Source organism: Poecilia formosa, unplaced genomic scaffold, assembly GCF_000485575.1.
Source record: "Poecilia formosa unplaced genomic scaffold, Poecilia_formosa-5.1.2 Scaffold327, whole genome shotgun sequence".
Classification (NCBI taxonomy): domain Eukaryota; kingdom Metazoa; phylum Chordata; class Actinopteri; order Cyprinodontiformes; family Poeciliidae; genus Poecilia; species Poecilia formosa.
This window is the reverse complement of record NW_006800266.1, coordinates 174,449-192,390: the sequence shown is the minus strand read 5'-3', so window position 1 is coordinate 192,390 and position 17,942 is coordinate 174,449. Positions and strand designations below refer to the sequence as shown.

The following is a 17,942-nucleotide window of genomic DNA, read 5'->3' as shown; positions in this document are numbered from 1 at the left end:
GACTTAAAAGAAATTTTACTTGAAATTTTGCCTCGTATTACAGCAAAAACTGATTTGAAAAAGAAAGTATGATGTGTTTTCCAGGCACATAGTGCCATTTTATAGCACGATCAAGTAACGATGTTAGCTTCAGGTGCTTTATAAAATGCTTTATATCAAGTTTGACTTAAAAGAAATTTGGCTTTGTAATTCAATGCCGTGAAATTGCATCTCTGTCTCTTTAAAAACTGCTCTTTCTGACACTCCATCTTCAGGAAGTCGTCACAACATGGCTCCTATATCAACTCTTTAACAACATTTTTATCAACATCTAACTGAGAAGTATCTCCGATAATCAGCTCAGCAGATGAATAGTTCAATCATGTGTTTGCTAATTGCTGTTGGCTAGTCTGAAGGAGCTGAGTGGGGGGTTGGAGGGGAGGGCTGCTCTGTGAGGTTGAACCTTGGTCTGTACCTTGAAGGTGGAGCTAGGTCCACCCAGTTGAATGGTTACCATGGAGATTAAAAGATTTCTCAAACATGCTCGAAAGATTCAAGTCAACACTCCAGGTCTGTTTTTGATGAGGGAATAACATTACAACATGATGTAAAGCTCAAAAATGTTGATTTTTGCCTCTTTACATTGTGAGACCGTGAGCAATCATTAAAACTTTGTCACTAAGTGAAATAAATTGTTTATATTTTGTTTATAATTGTTTATAACTTACATATCAGTAAGTTCTAAAACCTTTATTTCTGTTAATTATGATTTTCTACTTCCAGCTAATAAAAACACCACATTTAAAATTAGAATATTAAATCAGATCAATAAAAACATGTTTTTTTTATCAGTACAGAAATTTGGGTTTAAAACCTGAATTTGGAAGTTATTTCCAAAAGCTTCTTTTAAGCCTTGTCAGAATGCTTATCGTGGTTGATTGAATGTGACTGTGCAGCAATAATAGTAACGCAATTGTGTGTATATCTTTAAAATAAACACAGAGCATATTTTTTCAGATTCAGTTTCAGTTTTTGTTGATGTGATGAGCATTCTCTAGATCTGGGCGAAGGATCAAATACTGTCATACTCAATAAATCAGATAAATTCAACAAGGTTTGTTTGTCAGATTAAAAATGGCTTTTGAAAATTATAACCTTTAAGCAGATATTAAAATTACTTTTTATTAAGCCCACATTTCTTTGTTAAAATGTCGTTTATCGGTCAGCTGTAATCTAATATTAAATGCTGCTTTTAGCAGCTGTGAGCAGAATATAATCATAAAAATTGAAATAAAGGTCAATTTGTCTGGAATTATTCTGTATAATGTGTTTCACTTTGTGAATTAAGTTGCTGAAATCAATAAAGTCAGATTAATTAGCATAACTATAACGGATGTTTGGTTTCTACCCCTTAGAACCAAACATGGAGGAGCAGCATTCAGCTTCTATGCACCACAACTCTGGAACTAACTTCCAGAAAACTGAAAAACAGCCGAAACACTGAGTTCATTTAAATCAGCACTAAAACCCCCTCTTAGAGCTGCCTCTGATTAATAATAACAAACACTGATCAATATCAGTGTTTGTTAGATGATTTTGATGAAGACCTTTGACAAAATGTAATGTTTATTGTTTGTTCCATAACTGGTTACTGTATTATGTTTTTTTTTCTTCTTTTTTTTGACATAAAGCACTTTGAACTGCCTTGTTGCTAAAAATGTTATACAAATAAACTTCACATAAGGAACCAGGTGTCTTTTTACTATTTTTTTACAGTGTTCTCTCAAACAATTTTGTTTGTTTTTCAATTGAATTGAACAGAATTTATCATATTAATCAGGGGTCCCCAAACTTTTTCCTGTGAGGGCCACATAACTTTTCCCTTCTCTGGTTGGGGGCCGGAGTCAGTTTGTAACAGAAAAAGTGACAATTGCAGGAGTGCCTAAATGTAAAAAATTATTCTTTTCCAGAAAGCACAATCAAATAACCCTCTCTGGGTTCTTCACAGAAAAATTCCAGGAAATAACACTATTTATTAAATAAGTACCATATTTTCCGGACTATAAACCGCACCCCCAAAGATTTTATTTTTTTTTTTAAACCAGTAAACATACACATATAAGCCGCACCGGGTTATAAGTCTTAGATATCTCTGCCGCTCCAGGTTTTCCACAACGATGCAGCAGGGGGGCGGACACCCAAAATTTGAGTCATAACAGGTCAATTGAATATCACATTTATTATGGTTGAAAAAGAAAAAGTTACCAAGTTTAGATTTAACTGAACTGATTATGGTAGTTTCCGAACGGTAACTGTAACAGTAAAAGTGCTGATCCTTCGTGTTGCTACTAGAATGTGCTAAATGAAAATAGGCACTTTCTTCTTCTTTAGATTTCAACTGCAGCTTTCATCCATTATTGTTGCACTACTGCCATCTACTGGATCCTAATATCTATACCTCAAATTCTCATAATGATCTCAGTATTATTTAAAAAAAAAACTGAAAATATCTTCCCCCTCACTGTTATTTAACTGATCAATAACATTCTCAAATTTCAATTCCCTATAAAACCTAATTCTGTTTTAATGGGCGCTTTCTTCTTTTATTTCCAATTTTGACTTCCAATGATTCACTTCCTGCTAAAGAGCCCCCTGCTGGTTGGAGAAAAATCCACATATAAGCCGCATCGGACTATAAGCTGCATGGCTCAACGCTAAGGATAAAAGTAGCAGCTTATAGTCGGGAAAATACGGTATATGGGGAAAAAAAAAAATCTAAATGCTCTCTGGTATTGTTCAGGGGGCTGCACCAAATGTGGAGGCGGGCCGGATCCGGCCCACGGGCCTTAGTTTGGGGACCACTGATATTAATGGTGAAGAAAACAGGAGAAGACTGGATTTGTTTTACATCGCAAAAATACTGGTATTTGAAAGCCAATGTAGATACTAAGATATTAAAGCTGGAATATGTAACTTTCATCTTTATCCATATATGTTAAAGCTGTCACCATGTTGTGACGGTATGAGACAGATAAACTGTGAAAAGATCGATCTCCTCCATCGCCTCCCTGAGATACTTTTGCCATCTGAAGAAATTAAACTCTCCTGGTCAGAAACAACCAATCAGAGCCAAGAGGAGGGGCTTAGTGCTGCTCTGTGCTTCTGTAAAACCAGTCGACTTGGACTTGCCAGCGTCGCTACGAGAATGAATACCATCAGGTCTGTCAGTGTGTGTGTGTGTGTGTGCGTGTGTGTGTGGTCCTATTCTGCTGTATCTGTGTTTCCTAGAACAGGCTGTGGACCCACCGCACTCTGGAGGCAAACCTTCACTTAGCAACACTCAGCCAACCACATGCAGCCTGGCTCGGTCATGAAGAAGCTGCTGACCTCAACCTACCTCACTGCTACCACACACATCTGACCAAAGCCTCCACTTCCACCAGCTTCACCAAGAGGTCAAACATAAACCTGGAGGTTTTCAGCGACAATGCAAATGACAGGATTTTGGTGAGGTGAAAAAACTGCAGTTACCTCACAAGGTGATGGTGACCTTTGATATTCTTTCACTTTTACAGATGTGGTTTGTTACTGAGCTCAATGATCCAGAGAAATTGGATCTTTTCACTGCAATGATCATTCGGACTCCATAAAACCTCAGTTTAAATATTCTGTTAAGAGAGGTTAAAAAACTAATTAAGAAGATTCTTTGAAATGATTCAAATAGATTTAAAACAACCTTAATTGTAATTCAGTGGGGTAATTTAGCAAACTGGCAGATAAAAGCATGCAGGGTCACACAAAGGTAAAACTATAAAAACAACAAAAAAAGAAACAGTACAGCAAGGACAAATTTAAATTCAATGAACTTCAGTATTTATGGCTCATTTTCATACTTTCAATGTTTTTTCAAAAAGTTATGCAAAGAATTTCAGCAATTCTAAAATTCTTGGAAAGTTAAATAACCATAAAAAAACGTTGTTGTTTTTTTTAATATAATTTATTCTTATGAGTTCCACAAAATTAAAAATAGAGATAAATTCATTTCAAAGCCAGGAGTCCTTTAAATTTAAAAGAAGGGATTTTTGTGAGAAAAAGGAAAGCATTAGCAAGAACGTTTTTTTGAAATGGCAACAAAAGGCTGCAGGTGAGGTTGAAAGTTGAAGATCGTGTGCAGGCGTCATCACTCTGAAATGAATTGATGTTTCTTGCATTGTTAACGGACCTCACAATAATTGTGAGGTCCGACTCTCACAGCAACAGAGTCGAGGTAAAAAAAAAAAAAAGTACATCCACTTAGTAGTCAAGAGTTTTACATAGAGCATTCTGAAAATAATTAGGTCTTCATAAAGTTTGAAAATGTTTTACATCAAACTGTGTGTAAAAAATAAATTAAAAAAAAGTCAGATTTCCCACCGACATTATGAAACAAAACGTTTTCTGTACATAGGAAAATCAAGTGCACTCTTCCTGCCTTCATAGGATTCTACAGCACATTTGTAGATTGGACTAAATACTAAATACTTACACAGTGAACAAGATAAATATTTAACTCTCTAGTTAATTAGCATACTGACTATTTATCGCCGGGTCTGAGATAGTTGATGTTTAGCTAGCTATTAAAGAAAGGGGCTGCACACCTTTATGGGGAACAATCATTGTATGTAAATACCTGGCTTCAACAATACATGGAAATGTTTGTTATAACAAATTAAGATATAAAGAAGGAAAGAACCAAACACTTTACAGAAAAGAAATTATAATTCACCATCATTTTTGCACCATCCAGAAATTCAAGCAATTACCGACTGACCTTCATTAAACACGAATATCTTTTGGTTTTTAAGACATTCCATCTACTTCTGTGAAGAGGTAGAGTAGAATAAGTGCACCAATAAGAGGTTATTTTAAATATATAACCATCCACATCTTGTTTGAAGGGCAGACTTTGTGGCACAGACTGTTATCCAAAAAAGCAGTAAGGAGGCATTCAGACATTAATTCCTAGACAGTTGAACAACTTGACATACAGTTCTTTGTTGAGGTTCCAGGAAAACACACACACACACACACACACACACACAAAGTAACTGACGTTTTAAAGGGCAGAATATTAAATAAAAAACATTCTCTACACAATTTTCAAAGTTTGCAGCGTTTGGTTTTTTTTTTTTAAAGCAGCTAGCAACAATCTTAGTGAGGTTTTTCTGTAGTTTTAGGGAAAAGCAGGCTGACTGACCGGCTTGCCAGATGGGATTCTGCAACTAGTAAAAAAATAATCACTAAATACAATTTACGCTATCTTCTTCTGTCTCCTTCCATCTTCTCCTTAACTCTCCTCCTCCCCCTCCAATCCGCTCCATGCTTTGAATGTTTCATGTTTTACTTCATAGGACAGATTCTGCATTATATTCCTGCCATATGAAGCTAAAAGTGGCTAAGTTTACATGGAGCTGGTTTTCAGAGAAACCACATCATCTTTGTTGCAACCCAGCCACTTGTTTACACATCACCAGTGATCAGAGTCCCTGACCCGGCATAAAAAAAAAAAAAAACAGGTTTTGGAGGGAAACTTTTCGGGAACACCTCCGGTGAAGATGTGAAGCTCTCCGCAGGTGTGAAATGGCACATGTGCCAAACGCATAAGTTCGGGTTAAAGCGCATATCAACAAAAGCTAAAATCACAACGCCGTGGAGTGGCCTGGCATGACAGTTACAGCAGATTCTGGGTGTTTTGGCAGTCGGTCTCATCAAAAAATGGAGCTTTTCCTCCAATCAAAATCCAAAAACACTTTCAACATCCAGACAGTAAACAAAGCCTTAAACATTTGTCTATGTCATGAAAAGAATATGGCAGAAGGCAAACAGGCATTCTTTACTGGTTTGGTAGAAGGTCAAGCCTCCTTCTTTCAAGTTAAAGTTAGACTCTTGTTACATAGTGCTAGTCAAGTAGCTAACTCCACCTGGATCTCTTGAAGAAAGTTTAGCTTCCGTGCGATGTGAATCCTCTAGATTTAGAATTCAGTGTTCGACATCAAGTTGAGAAACAGCAAAGACACCAAGAGTCCAAACACTGAGCTGTTACAATGTTGTGTAACTGTAGAGTCAACATGGAGGCTTTGCAGAGCCTTTCTTCCAGTCCGTTGCTGTCTGGTTTGTTTTCTTTTTTGTCAGAGCATGGTTTGTTAAACGGTTTCTGACCTCAGGCTGTCAGGAAGTAAGGGGCCAACCACAAACTGCCCTGTGGTGGACCACATCCAGCCAAATCTGTGTCCATGTGTGGGTTTGTGTGCTATGGAGACATGTTGTAGTCATGACATAACTGTGAACTTCATGATCTTTCTATCGTAATGTAAGAGTCTTTGTGTTCATTGTCTTTGTATTATTTAAACGTTGGCCTTAATCACTTGTTCTTCACAATTTTCTAAGGTTTTTTTGGGGAAACTTGCTGCTTTTTATTCTGGCTTTCTTGTACCTGACCATGACACTAGATTTTGCAAAGTGTGCTTCAGGGATGGAACGGAAAATAAAATATGACGGATGCATCATTTCTCTGTAGTATATCTACCACATGGCAGGTTGTCAGGTATAGTTATGAAAGTGTAAAAAAAAAACACTTAACAGATTCCATTGTGTTATTACTGATTAGGCAAATAACTAGTGAAAATAGAAAAGCTGTGTGTGAACAACAAAGTATGATTGAGGAATTTGTAAATGTGACAATAAGTTAAAACTGTTTTTCTGTCCATCAGTCTTTTACATCATAATGAAGGATTTCAGTCAGTCTTCTGTACAAAAGTTGTGGAGCTGTCCGAACAGTTTTTTGTAAATTAGTAAATATAATACCTAAAAGTAACTAAAACTAACTAAAAGTTATTTTGTGAGAATATACCAAGAAGCTAACACAGGCAACTAAAAGTATTCTTAATTGTACTGAATAATTAAAAAGCATACAAAAGTGCAAAGGTGATTTTTATTTTACAATTTGCTAAACTGTCTTATTTACGGTATTTTGTTACAGCTTCTGCAGATCAAAGGGTAAAAAAAACCCTGTCATGCTTATTGCAGCACAAGTGAAGATAACTTGAGAAAATAGCGTTGTCCCATTAAAGCTGCCTTAACACACAACATGGTTTAAGGTTTCTTGATGCTTCACATCAGAATTTACCAGAAACTGAACTGCTAGCAGCCTTTTTGTTCCTCCATGTTTGTTTTAATCCAACCATGAGCATTGCATTAGTCATTTCCAAAAGCATAAAAAAAATCTTTTTTTTTTTTATTTGGTCATCTGATCTGTTTTTTCTGTTTACTTTTGCTCAGAACTTTACATGACATGGTAGTAAATGAGTCTTTACTTTGTGTTTTATCTGTTAAAGCAACTTAAACCTTTAACAGAATAAACTGTTAAAGTTAATAAACTGTTAAACTGTTACTGTTGTTTTTCCTGTATAAACTGTGATGCTTCATTTTCTCCTTGTTCTGCAGCCCCAGTCTGGTGGTTATATTTACACACTACGGAGAAAGTTTGATTAGAAATAATTTGTTCATTTTTGCTGCTATAAAATGGGATGTTGGGATAATTTGGTCCATCAGATAAAGTCTAATGTCAGCAAAAACGCTTCCCCCCGTACACAAGTCAGCAGTCATGAAAATAGATTAAACTTTCAAGAGTCAGCATCTGTTTGTTCCAGCTTGAAGGTGATAAATAATGAAGGGGGAACAAAAAGAATCACGGTAAGCACGGAGACAAGAGACCCCAGCTGTTCGGAGACCACTGATGATGCTTGCTGACCGTCACAAAGTGCTGGCCTTTCTTTACACCCACGTTTATGTGGCATCAGCTGAAGCTAATACTTAGGGATGCATGAGTACACAGCCAAGATCCAAACACACCTCACTCTGGAACAAAAGTTGGAAGAAAACACAAAACTAAACATGTGGATACATTTTTTTCCCTCCCCTGAGCGGAGATGTTAGACTATAAATATTAGGTAGTCTGTAGTAGACTCTCAAAAAGGACTGCTGGAATCTGGATTTGACTTCACAACTTGAAACTTATTGAGTAAGGGTTGATACGTCTTTCATTTCACGATGTCAGAACCAGCAGATAATGTTCAGCGGTCCTCGTCATGGCTGCTGTTTGCCCTCATCCTTCTGTTGTGCAGCGAAACCTTGGAAGCTTCTGTGTACCGCCAAAAAGGTAAGACACCTCACTTTTCTTCCTGGCAGCAATTAATCAAAAGCGTGTAAAGCCCTGCCGTAGCAGGAGTTTGAAGCGTTTAATCAACCACAGCGTCAGTAGTTGAAGTGGCTCAAAATGCCTGACGACAAACTTTCGTCCGCTGTAGTCTGACCTTGCATTTGCGCCTCTTGGGGCTCTTCGCAACAGATTAGTGCGCTTCCTTTGACCTCCCTTTTCAAGGTGACAAACCGCATATGGAAAGCTTTTCACAGCCTTCAGGCATGGGAGAACTTACAGAGGACGCTGAGTTTGGCCATTAGCATGGATGACCTCTCCCAGCGACTTATCGCATCCTTCACTGAGAGGGCAAAGTAAAAGTCCTCCCGGTGGAACATGTGTAAAGTACATTTTCACCTATCTTGGTTGTACCTTTGGATTCCTCGATATGACTTCACTCCAGATCAAACAGTAACGCAACTGTGGGGCTTGTTTTCTCCTCAGGTATCTGTTCGTACAAGGATAAGCTCTTCAAACCCGGGGATACCTTCAGGAGAGGCTGTGATAAGTGCTTCTGTCATGAGTTTGGATTTTACTGCTACTCGTGAGTAGATTATCCCTGTCTTTGGTTATTATTTGTTCATTTTACAAAGCTTAGCAACTCACAAGTGCTTGTTGCCTTTTTACAGGCCGATGAAACCTACCTCATGGCCGAAGAAGTGTCATCGGGTGCGGACAGACTGCGGCTATATGGTCGTTTACAAAGAAAACCCACTGGTGGAGTGCCGCGCCTACAGCTGGATTGGTTGATATAACAGAGAAAAACCAAACAATGTTCATGTCTCATTACTTTTTAGGTCTGTCCAACAGACTTGGGCATTTTACCTTTGATGATGTAGAAGGTTTTAGTGAGGGCACTACTTGATGTACAAATGAAAACCGTTGGTTAAGCAGTTGAACCAAAGTTGAGGGGCCTTAGAGTGTGACGTAGAATTCTGTGCTTTCTCCACCTGCTTTGGTTTAACTCTGGAGGATGAAATTGATAAGTTTTCTCAGTCAAAGACATTAGACACAAAGTCACATCCGCAGTGGATTTATTAGCCAGGCTTCATCAATCGTGTCCTCAACCCACTTCGTCATAAAACACCAATAATCAATATAAAAGATTTAAACTGTGGTGGTACATATGCTTTCATTAAGCCCTTGTACAACTGATTTAGTCAAGTCATTGCTGCTGCTGTTTACTATATGTAAAGCTGAACAGTTTAACATGGATTGCATGGTGTAAGAGATGCAATGACAGACAGAACTAAAAGAGGCTAAACCCAGAATGGTATTTCAAGTCAATCTGACAAAGTTTAATCTCAAGAATATCATGCAATATGAAACGGATTCAGACTGACAGTGGGTAAAAAGATATTTAAGCTTATTTAAATTCCATATTAAGATAATTGTCTTTTTATTTTATTTTACTTTCAGTTTGTTTACTTTTGGCTGGTGGATGTCCAAGTCAGGGTCTTTTGTTGGTTTTACTGCTCAGTGATTTGCAGGAACAAACTCCCAAACATTAAAACCAACAGTTCTGAAAGGCAGGAAAACCACCGAGCATTTCTTCAGTATTTTGTGATTGTTCCCCACTAAACTCACTCCCTGGTGTGGTTCTGTCCGTTCATTTTAACAGCTAGAAACTAACTTGTTCCTGCTAAAAGTGCTTTTATGTTAGACAGTTTGAGTTTGCTATAGTGCTACGCTAACATATGCAGTTTTGATTGAAGTCCAGTCAGTCGTTTACTTTTTTAACATCTTAATATAACAATTTTTAAGCTGCACTCTATGAAGCTGACAGAAAGCTGCCACAGCCAACAGTCTCTCTTACTGCTAATGTTTCAGAAACCTGGCATGTAAAAAGATACCGATCATTTAAAAGTGCCTTCACTGGCAACGTTAAGATACCTAGAATCAGATCGAGACATTTCTTCAATTGTCAAGTTCTGAAATAGAACTTTTAAAGACTGACGATATTTAGTCATTTTTAACATTTTATGGTTTAATTTATTTCTTATGCATTCATTTTATGGATACTGATGAATGTTAATTGTGAAATGTATTTTCCTTGGACTCCACTGTACTAAATATCAAACGTCCACATGTACTTTCTGCCTTAATTACATTGCAATAAAATCTTTGTTCATTTTACTTGTTATTTTCATGTCTTAGATTCTAAAAATACTCATCATAGCTCCTCTAAACATTTTTCTGCTTGATGGATGTACAACTTCAATCCCATTTCCTCCCCACTCATATTTCTGGAAACCATAAACAAGCAAAGTTTTTCTCTCTGCATTTATGTATTAAACATCTTAATGTGAATTATGTTGCAGTTATATTTAAATGTGTTTCTTCTGATAAGCAGATTCTAAATTAATTAGTTAATTTAAAAACAACACATGGGGTAGATTTAAATGTAGGTATTTAGTATAAAAATGTGAGAGCTTGCAAAATCTGACTTGGCTGATTATTATGGTGGCAAAGTGCTTATAAACGATCGTTGGTATGTGTGGAACATTCATCATCTAACAATAGGATGAAATAAGTTTGGAAGCAGTTTAAACAAGAATTAGCAACAGCAGTCTAAAAGAGATTCATGTTTTTTTGAAACGTATACACTTATGATTATGTGATGATTTTACCACCAAGCAAATATCACGTCTTAAGAACTGTTTTGTGTAGACCTGTATTATCCAACTTAGCTAGCTTACAAAGGTTGTGTGCTAATTTGTCAGTTTGATATGGAATATGAAATATTCAATAAACCTAAGCAATCATAATTTGGACTACATTGGCTGATTTGGATTTAGTCAACTGAATATATTTCAAAATGTCTTTACATGTCACCCCACTGACCTACATTAAATACTTCTGATACTGGCGGTAGCGGACATTGCTGCATGTGTTGCCAGCGTTATGCTTTCTGCCTGTTCTCCTTTAGGGGATATGTCACAATTCAGTCACAAAAGGCACACATATCATATGTGTGTATATTTTACATGATAATTGCAAACTCACTGCTGTATTCTGGAACATTTGCAATAATTTAAAAGTTCAGATGTTTTGTAACCTGGTGAAAACCAGCTGGTTCTACTCTTTGCTTCGTAAAGAAGGTCTCGGCTCTTGAGAAACGATCGCTTCCTGATAGACATTTTGTGAGAATATACCAAGAAGCTAACACAGACAACAGCGTTTGACAATTGCAGACTGAAATTCACTCAACATTCATTTAGCATTATTTCATAAAACATGTCAGTGGAAAATCTATTGCTTTGCTGTAAAACCGCATTTAAATAAAAAACCTTTAATAAGAACATTTAATAAAACGGATGAATGAATACCTTTTGATGGTCATGACAGTTCAGGCTCAAGCCTATCAGTGTAAAGACAAAGATTTTTAGGACTCTTGAACAAAATTCAGGGAGAATAAAGAAAACGAGAGAAAAAAAAAGCCTAAAGTGCTTATGAAGCTCAAGTGGAGAAGATCTTCTGTCTGATGCTAAATAAGTGCAGCAGAAATTCACCAAATGTGAAAATTTAAAGATGCCCTGAAACCGCCGAGGTCTTGCTGCTAAAAGCATCTGGCTGTGAGAACTTTCCATGGCCTTTAGGCCCACAGGGTCTTCAGGAGGTTAACTGGAGGTCAACCATGGGTGTTGAAGGCACTGTGCAGCAGTTGCCCGTCTCTCTGTGTGATAATCCAGCATATGGAGAAGGAAGTTTGAGAATTCAGAGGCCTCTTCTAGCAGAAAGTTATATTTCTCCACCAGAACGTCATAAAGTCTCCACGGCCTCACTGGACCAACACAACGGAGATTACCTGCACAGTAACATGCAGTGAAAAAACAGGTTTTATTTTAAAAATTGAGCTAAACTTTAGTTTGAAGAAGAAGAAGGTGTGGTTGTACCTCTTCGGTCGAAGTATTCAGCTGAATGTTTCCCCGAATGGAGAACTTCTGGAGGAATTCTGCCAAGGAGCTCAACGATTTGGCCGATGTGGTCTGAGGTGGACGGAGGCACCACAAAGGTTACGCAACACGCACAGTTTCAGGACAAATTAGCATCTCCAGCTACAATGAAGGCGTGCGATAATCCCATTTAATCCCGTGTCGGTGCGTGCCTCCTCTCTCCGTTAGTGTCAGCTCGCTGAATTAAACCCACCTTCCTCCAGGGACATGAACTCGCCAGCTTTGGGGTGGAACAACAAGTCTCCAGTGACCAACTCGAAGGCCTGGGAGAATCCAGGGGAACATTCAGGGTGACATGTGTGGCTAGTTGAAGAGCCATTCCAACCTGTGACACTGCTTTCTGTTTTTTAAACCAAACTAAACAGTTTCACAAAACATTACTTTCCTAATCTAGTATTAAATATTAGCTAATGGTTGCTATGGCATTAGCAACCATTGCGAAAGTAAACACAAGTAAAAATCACAGCTGAGCACTGAGGTTCTCCATAGTTAGTAACACCTAGTGGGTATTTAATGTCAACCGAAATGTATTACCTGAGAAAAACATCTTATTTAATACTTTAACTTCAGTTGTGATTAATACATTTTAAGATTCAATTGATATTTAAACCCTGCTATGAACTCCCACAAATGAAAATACCAAAAGTTCCCAAAAAGATATTAGTTCTAGAGAGTAACATGAAAAAAAAAAATGCTTGATGAAGCAAAGCAGACATCATCAAACTGTGGTCAGCTGGTATCTCACCATGCAGGCCACACTCCAGATGTCAGCTGGCGGACCATACTCAGATCCAAGCAGGACCTCTAGAGACCGGTACTGACGGGTCTGGATCTCCTCACTGAAGTGCTTGTACTGGGTCAGAACAGTGAAGGACAAAACAGTCAGACAGGACGTCAGAAAACAACATATATGTCAGTATGACTTTTAGAGTTGTGTGTATAGTTTTGAACTTTCAATACGTTAGTGTTTTATATTATGAATATTTATAAAAATGCTGAGCATTTTAATAGATATTTTAAAAAAAGTCAACTATTTTGTGGCCACTAGGGGTCAGCAGACAGCTGTTTAAACATAAAATAGACATATTTGTAATTATGGGGTAAACCTCAAGTGGAAGAAAAGTGTGAGCTAGTGAAGACAGATCACTGCTGTCAGTGAAAAGTGGAGCACTAACCACCCAGCAGGAGCTTCCCAAATCAGCAATCTTCACAGAAATCTCCTTTAACTTGTACAGGCTCACTTCCTCTGTCTCTAAAATAGTTAAACACATTAGCATTGAACTCAGTTCAGTTTAGATAAATAACTGCTTTAATATTTAAACCAGAGTTAAAAAAAATATTTGACTCAGTTTTTTTCCCTCTTGGTGATATATTACATTTTGTTTTTTTAATATATACACATTACTGATCTGCAGATAACAAACTTTCTATATCTGAAGCCTGTAAACAAGTAAACAACTGTGCCTGTGGTCTTGTTCCCCTCTACAGCTGGTAAAGAGACGGAGCTGCTGCCCCCTGCTGGTGTAATATGGCTGTGCTCCTTCGGGTGCAGCAGAATGTTTTCTGGCTTAATGTCTGTGTGGATGATCTTACATCGAGTGTGAAGATAGTCCAAGCCCTGAAGAACCTGCAGAGAAAGGGAGAATTCAGAAAAGACTGATCAAACAAAAACTCCTTTATCATTTGTAGCACCAACTCGTTGCTTTTCTTGAAAATGGTCACAAAAAAAAGTTAGATTTTTATTTTAAGCTAATAATTGTATATAAATGCAGTCACAGGTTACTTTGGTTTTGTGTTGCTTACCTGGGTGAGTATTTGCTTGACCCAAGGCTGCATCAGGCCTGGATTCCCCAAACAGAGCTGCCAGGTCCTGAGGCTGGGCCCCAGCAGCTCCAGAACCAGGCACAGGTCTCATCATCCCAGGCTAAGGACAGTTTGATAGGGTGCCTTCACAACAACCCTGTTTAGTCTGCTTTAATAAAACTCTAGTTCGTTTGCCTAGAAAGTCTGGTTCTAGAATGTACAGTCCATCTCTGATGTGACTGGTTGAAGTGAACTCTGGTGCGGTTCAAATATGAAAAAAATGTGACTCCACTCTAGATTTAAAAGTGAACTGTACCAGCTAAATGTTGTATTAAGTTTTCAGCTAAAGGTTTGGTCCCTAATTAAACTCAGTCTACTGGACAATCAGGTGTGAAAACAACCATAATCTACATGCTTACACAACAACTCATCTGGAAACAGGATAATACTGAACACAGAGTCCACACTTTACAATTTGGCCCTCACTATACATCCTCCGTACCTAAAGTTCAGAAAGCTAAGTGAAACAAACAAAGGATACGGACCCCATTGACCCCAACCAGCTTGAATTCATCAAGCAGCTGAACGATCCTTTGGCTGGAGGGGTGACGGCTAACAGGACTGCTGGACTGATCAAAGAGGGACAGGAGAAAAGGAACGGTGAACAGTGAGACCGGAAGTTGTGTTTTCGTGTTGCCATGGACATGCAGACACCAACAAGAAGAGGCTGGAAGCAGAGCTAACGTATCGTAGAAGAGCCTGTTCATCCTGTCCCGCCTGAGCGAAGCCTGCGCCGCTCTTCAGGACCTTCACAGCAACCCTCCGACCCGACCTGCCAACACAAACACCACAGCATTCTGGTTTTTATTAGCTGTGGACAAAAATGTGGAAAATATCAATTGAAAGTCTGAAAGTCAATTCAGGGACTTGCAAAGAGTGGTTGAAGCTCTTCACCTTTCGTCACAACACAAACACAAACTTTAGTGTGCATCTTTGGGATTTAATGTGACAGACACAAAGCAGTGTACACAAAGTGTTACATGGAGGCAAAAGAAAACAGTTCCTGGAGGACTATCCAGATTCCCCCTATGACTATGCAAATCATGTGTAAAGCACATGACTCGCATACGGAGGTATGAGACTCATGTGCTTTACCTTTGTGCCACTGCTGTGCCCCACCCTAATAGTTTTACTCTTTCCTCTCCTAAACTAAACTCACCTGAGGTCCATGCAGAGCCACACTGTGGAGAAAAAGCCCCAGCCAAGCTTAGACACCACCTGGTATCTTCTGTTCAAAGAGTCGCCAATCTGGACAGGGTGGTAACCACCTGCAGTAATAACATCCAGGATTAAACACAGGACCATACAGCAATACCCAGTAGGAACATGGCAACAAATGTCTCCCAAAGTAATCTGAATATTAAAAAAACAGGCAGGAAGCCATTTTCACATAGCTTTGGAGAGCTCCTGCAATTTCTGGCCTAGCGTCGTCCTCAGAAGCCCTTCCATGATCGTTTGTGAGTAATATGCTCAGACCTGCCTGCAGGACACTGAAGCAAGATGATGAATAATCCTGTTTCTGTCCTCCTTTAACCTGAACAATGCACGGCATGCTGAGTTTTGTTTTTATTTCTAACAATGTCAAATAAATTTGAATTGGATCCCAGAACATGGCATGAGCTAGTGTGTCATTTATGACTGCGTCAGGCGTTTGTCATATCTTGCAGACAGCAGTGCTGATACCTGCAAGATATGACAGATATACGTCATATCTTGCAGGTATCAGATACCTGCAAGATATCGAAGCGAGGCCACGTGGACAAACATGCAGATTGAGGCATGAAAGTGAAGGATCAGTAGCGAGAACCTATCAGAAGTTAACCAAGCAGTATTGGTCATCTGTGGTTTACAGTAAGAATGAATAATTTACAGTAAAACCGAAACCTTAGAAAGCTCTGCAGCACAACTTATTCTCAGAACAACCTGGTTCAGATCACACTGCCTGTGTAATCCGGCTTCATGATGGTGGCATAGTGTTGCGCTCACATGTTTTGCATGTTACAGTGCTCCTCTGATGCACATATTAATTTCAGATCGGTGCATGTGTACTACGCATACCGTAGCGGTATTCTCTGGGGTCTTCACAGTCCTGACTTCCCGTCGTATAGAGCTGATTGGGTTCTCCAGCTGTTCCAAAACACCCAGATGAGCCAACTCTGTTCCTAAACAACACAAAACAACACAAGACAGCAAAACACTGGAGTCTTTTAGCCTCGTCTTCATTCTACAGGTAAGTGTTTGTGTGTCAGTGATGAGTTTCCCCAGTGACCCTCTGCATTGGAAACTCGTCCTGCTGCCGGGGTCTCAGAAAAAAATCTGCCGTGCCGGAACTTGAACTATTTCTGACTGCTGTAAATCATTTTGCCGTCTGTCCGTGCAACCCGAGAGCTCGCTGTCCCAGCTGCTACCGACACGAAAGCGCACTGCGTGGATGGAAGGCCTCTGGTCACGTCATGTCTGGAAATAATCAGTGCAACTTTGTTCTCTAGTTTTGAAGCATCCGGTTGTAAAAATAAATATATTTTTCACATTCTCTACAAGATAAGCAGTTGTCTAAAGCTCTAAATAAGTCACTTCCCTATAACACACCTGATCTGTCTGTGTTGAAATGTGTTTCTTCAAGCTTTATTGGTATGAGATGAAATGTTGAGTTTTTGTTCTGAACACAAGCCCGCTTGAAAGGAAACCATTTATCAGTGCATAAGTCAGTAATCTGTCTGACCAAGAAAATATTCCAACATGGAAATTTAACATCATAATTTATGAAAACCATATTCCATAATTGGTGATTTTGTATAATCCTGCAGTAAAACTCAAAGACAACATGCAGCTGAGGAGCAAGAATATACTCACATGTGACGTTGCATGGCGATCTGGTTTTGGATCTCAGTATCTAACCCTTAAAGTTGTTGGTGGAGATGGAAACCTGGTTTCACGCTGAGACCACAGCCAAATGACCGGTGCTTTCACCTCTGATGCCACAGCAGATAAACAGAGCGGGTGAAGGTGGGGGCTAGGAGCAGCAGCCAGAGTCAGCACGATCCAAACATGGAAATGTCCTGCAGACACTGAACTCACCATCCACCAAGCCTTCACCTGGCTGCTGCCAGGTTTCACTCCCTCCATCTTTCCTGGCTGAATTTAAATGTGGGGAAAGTCACAGAGGAATGAGAGAGGAGGAATAAGGTCAACAGACTTGAGAGAGCAGGGGACAGCTGGAGAGTTTTTCTTTTTGCTCTGGTCTCATGGGAAGGTTGACCTGTGGGCTAAACTTGGCTTCAAAGCAGAATCTCCGACCTCTGACACAAGATTAAGTATCACAATGAAGTCAGGAGGAAGAAGGTTGCATGAAACGTTCCTTCTGGTTTCTGTTAGAATTTGAGAGGTTTTCTATATTTTATGCCACATACATTCAAATGGAGATTACAAAATGCTGTAGAGTAAATAAAACTTCTGTGAAACTAAAAAGGTATACATTTCAAGCCTCAGCAGAATTATATTTACATTACCTTAAAAATGCATCCTTACCTTTTGACAGAGATCACCTATTTATTGGCCAAAATTTGGGAGATTGGTTATCGGCCGATATTTCCAGATGAAACCGATCACATCTACCTCTGCATACGTCTGAAAATCAGCCACTGTCCCGTTTCCTGCTGCTGTGACAGAGGGCTGACCGACAGACCCGCCCATCAGGTCACAGCTGTATGTATACCGTGAACAATAGCTGCTGTTGCCAACTTGTCAATTTTGTCGAGATATTTAGTGACTTATTAGACAAAAAAAAATGGATAAAAATCTGTATTGATTTAAGAAGATTTAATGAAACAAACTGTCAGAACAACAACTAACCTGTTTGTATCTGGTACTATCAATACTTTAAAACAAGCAGGTGCTATATAACGTTT

At 38.8% G+C, this 17,942-nt stretch overlaps 1 protein-coding gene across 2 annotated transcripts; it reads right to left on the bottom strand.

The window, feature by feature from the left end:
• Nucleotides 1-10,378: 10,378 nt before the first annotated feature.
• LOC103152769 (SRSF protein kinase 3) lies at nucleotides 10,379-17,241 on the bottom strand. 2 transcript variants are annotated; one of them, XM_007573372.2, is made up of 13 exons: nucleotides 17,113-17,241; nucleotides 16,888-17,006; nucleotides 16,093-16,196; nucleotides 15,194-15,302; nucleotides 14,719-14,806; nucleotides 14,516-14,603; nucleotides 13,975-14,081; nucleotides 13,636-13,798; nucleotides 13,347-13,423; nucleotides 12,917-13,024; nucleotides 12,365-12,434; nucleotides 12,112-12,204; nucleotides 10,379-12,023 (listed from the first exon to the last, which is right to left on the bottom strand). In XM_007573372.2, the coding sequence occupies exons 2-13, from the start codon at nucleotides 16,899-16,901 to the stop codon at nucleotides 11,836-11,838; spliced, it is 1,209 nt and encodes a 402-aa protein (XP_007573434.1). In that variant the 5' UTR covers nucleotides 16,902-17,006; nucleotides 17,113-17,241; the 3' UTR covers nucleotides 10,379-11,835. The 2 variants fall into 2 exon arrangements, with proteins under 2 accessions (XP_007573434.1, XP_007573435.1); XM_007573373.2 differs by lacking the exon at nucleotides 16,093-16,196 and having other exon boundaries at nucleotides 14,516-14,806; nucleotides 17,113-17,239.
• Nucleotides 17,242-17,942: the final 701 nt, after the last annotated feature.

Bases quoted from the DNA above. Each gene is read 5' to 3' on its own strand.
- LOC103152769 (XM_007573372.2), bottom strand. The intron at 14,807-15,193 runs GTGAGTTTAGTT...TTGTGTTGGCAG, and splicing joins TGGCTCTGCATGGACCTCAG to GTCGGGTCGGAGGGTTGCTG. The intron at 13,424-13,635 runs GCACAGTTGTTT...TAACTATTTTAG, and splicing joins AGAGGGGAACAAGACCACAG to AGACAGAGGAAGTGAGCCTG.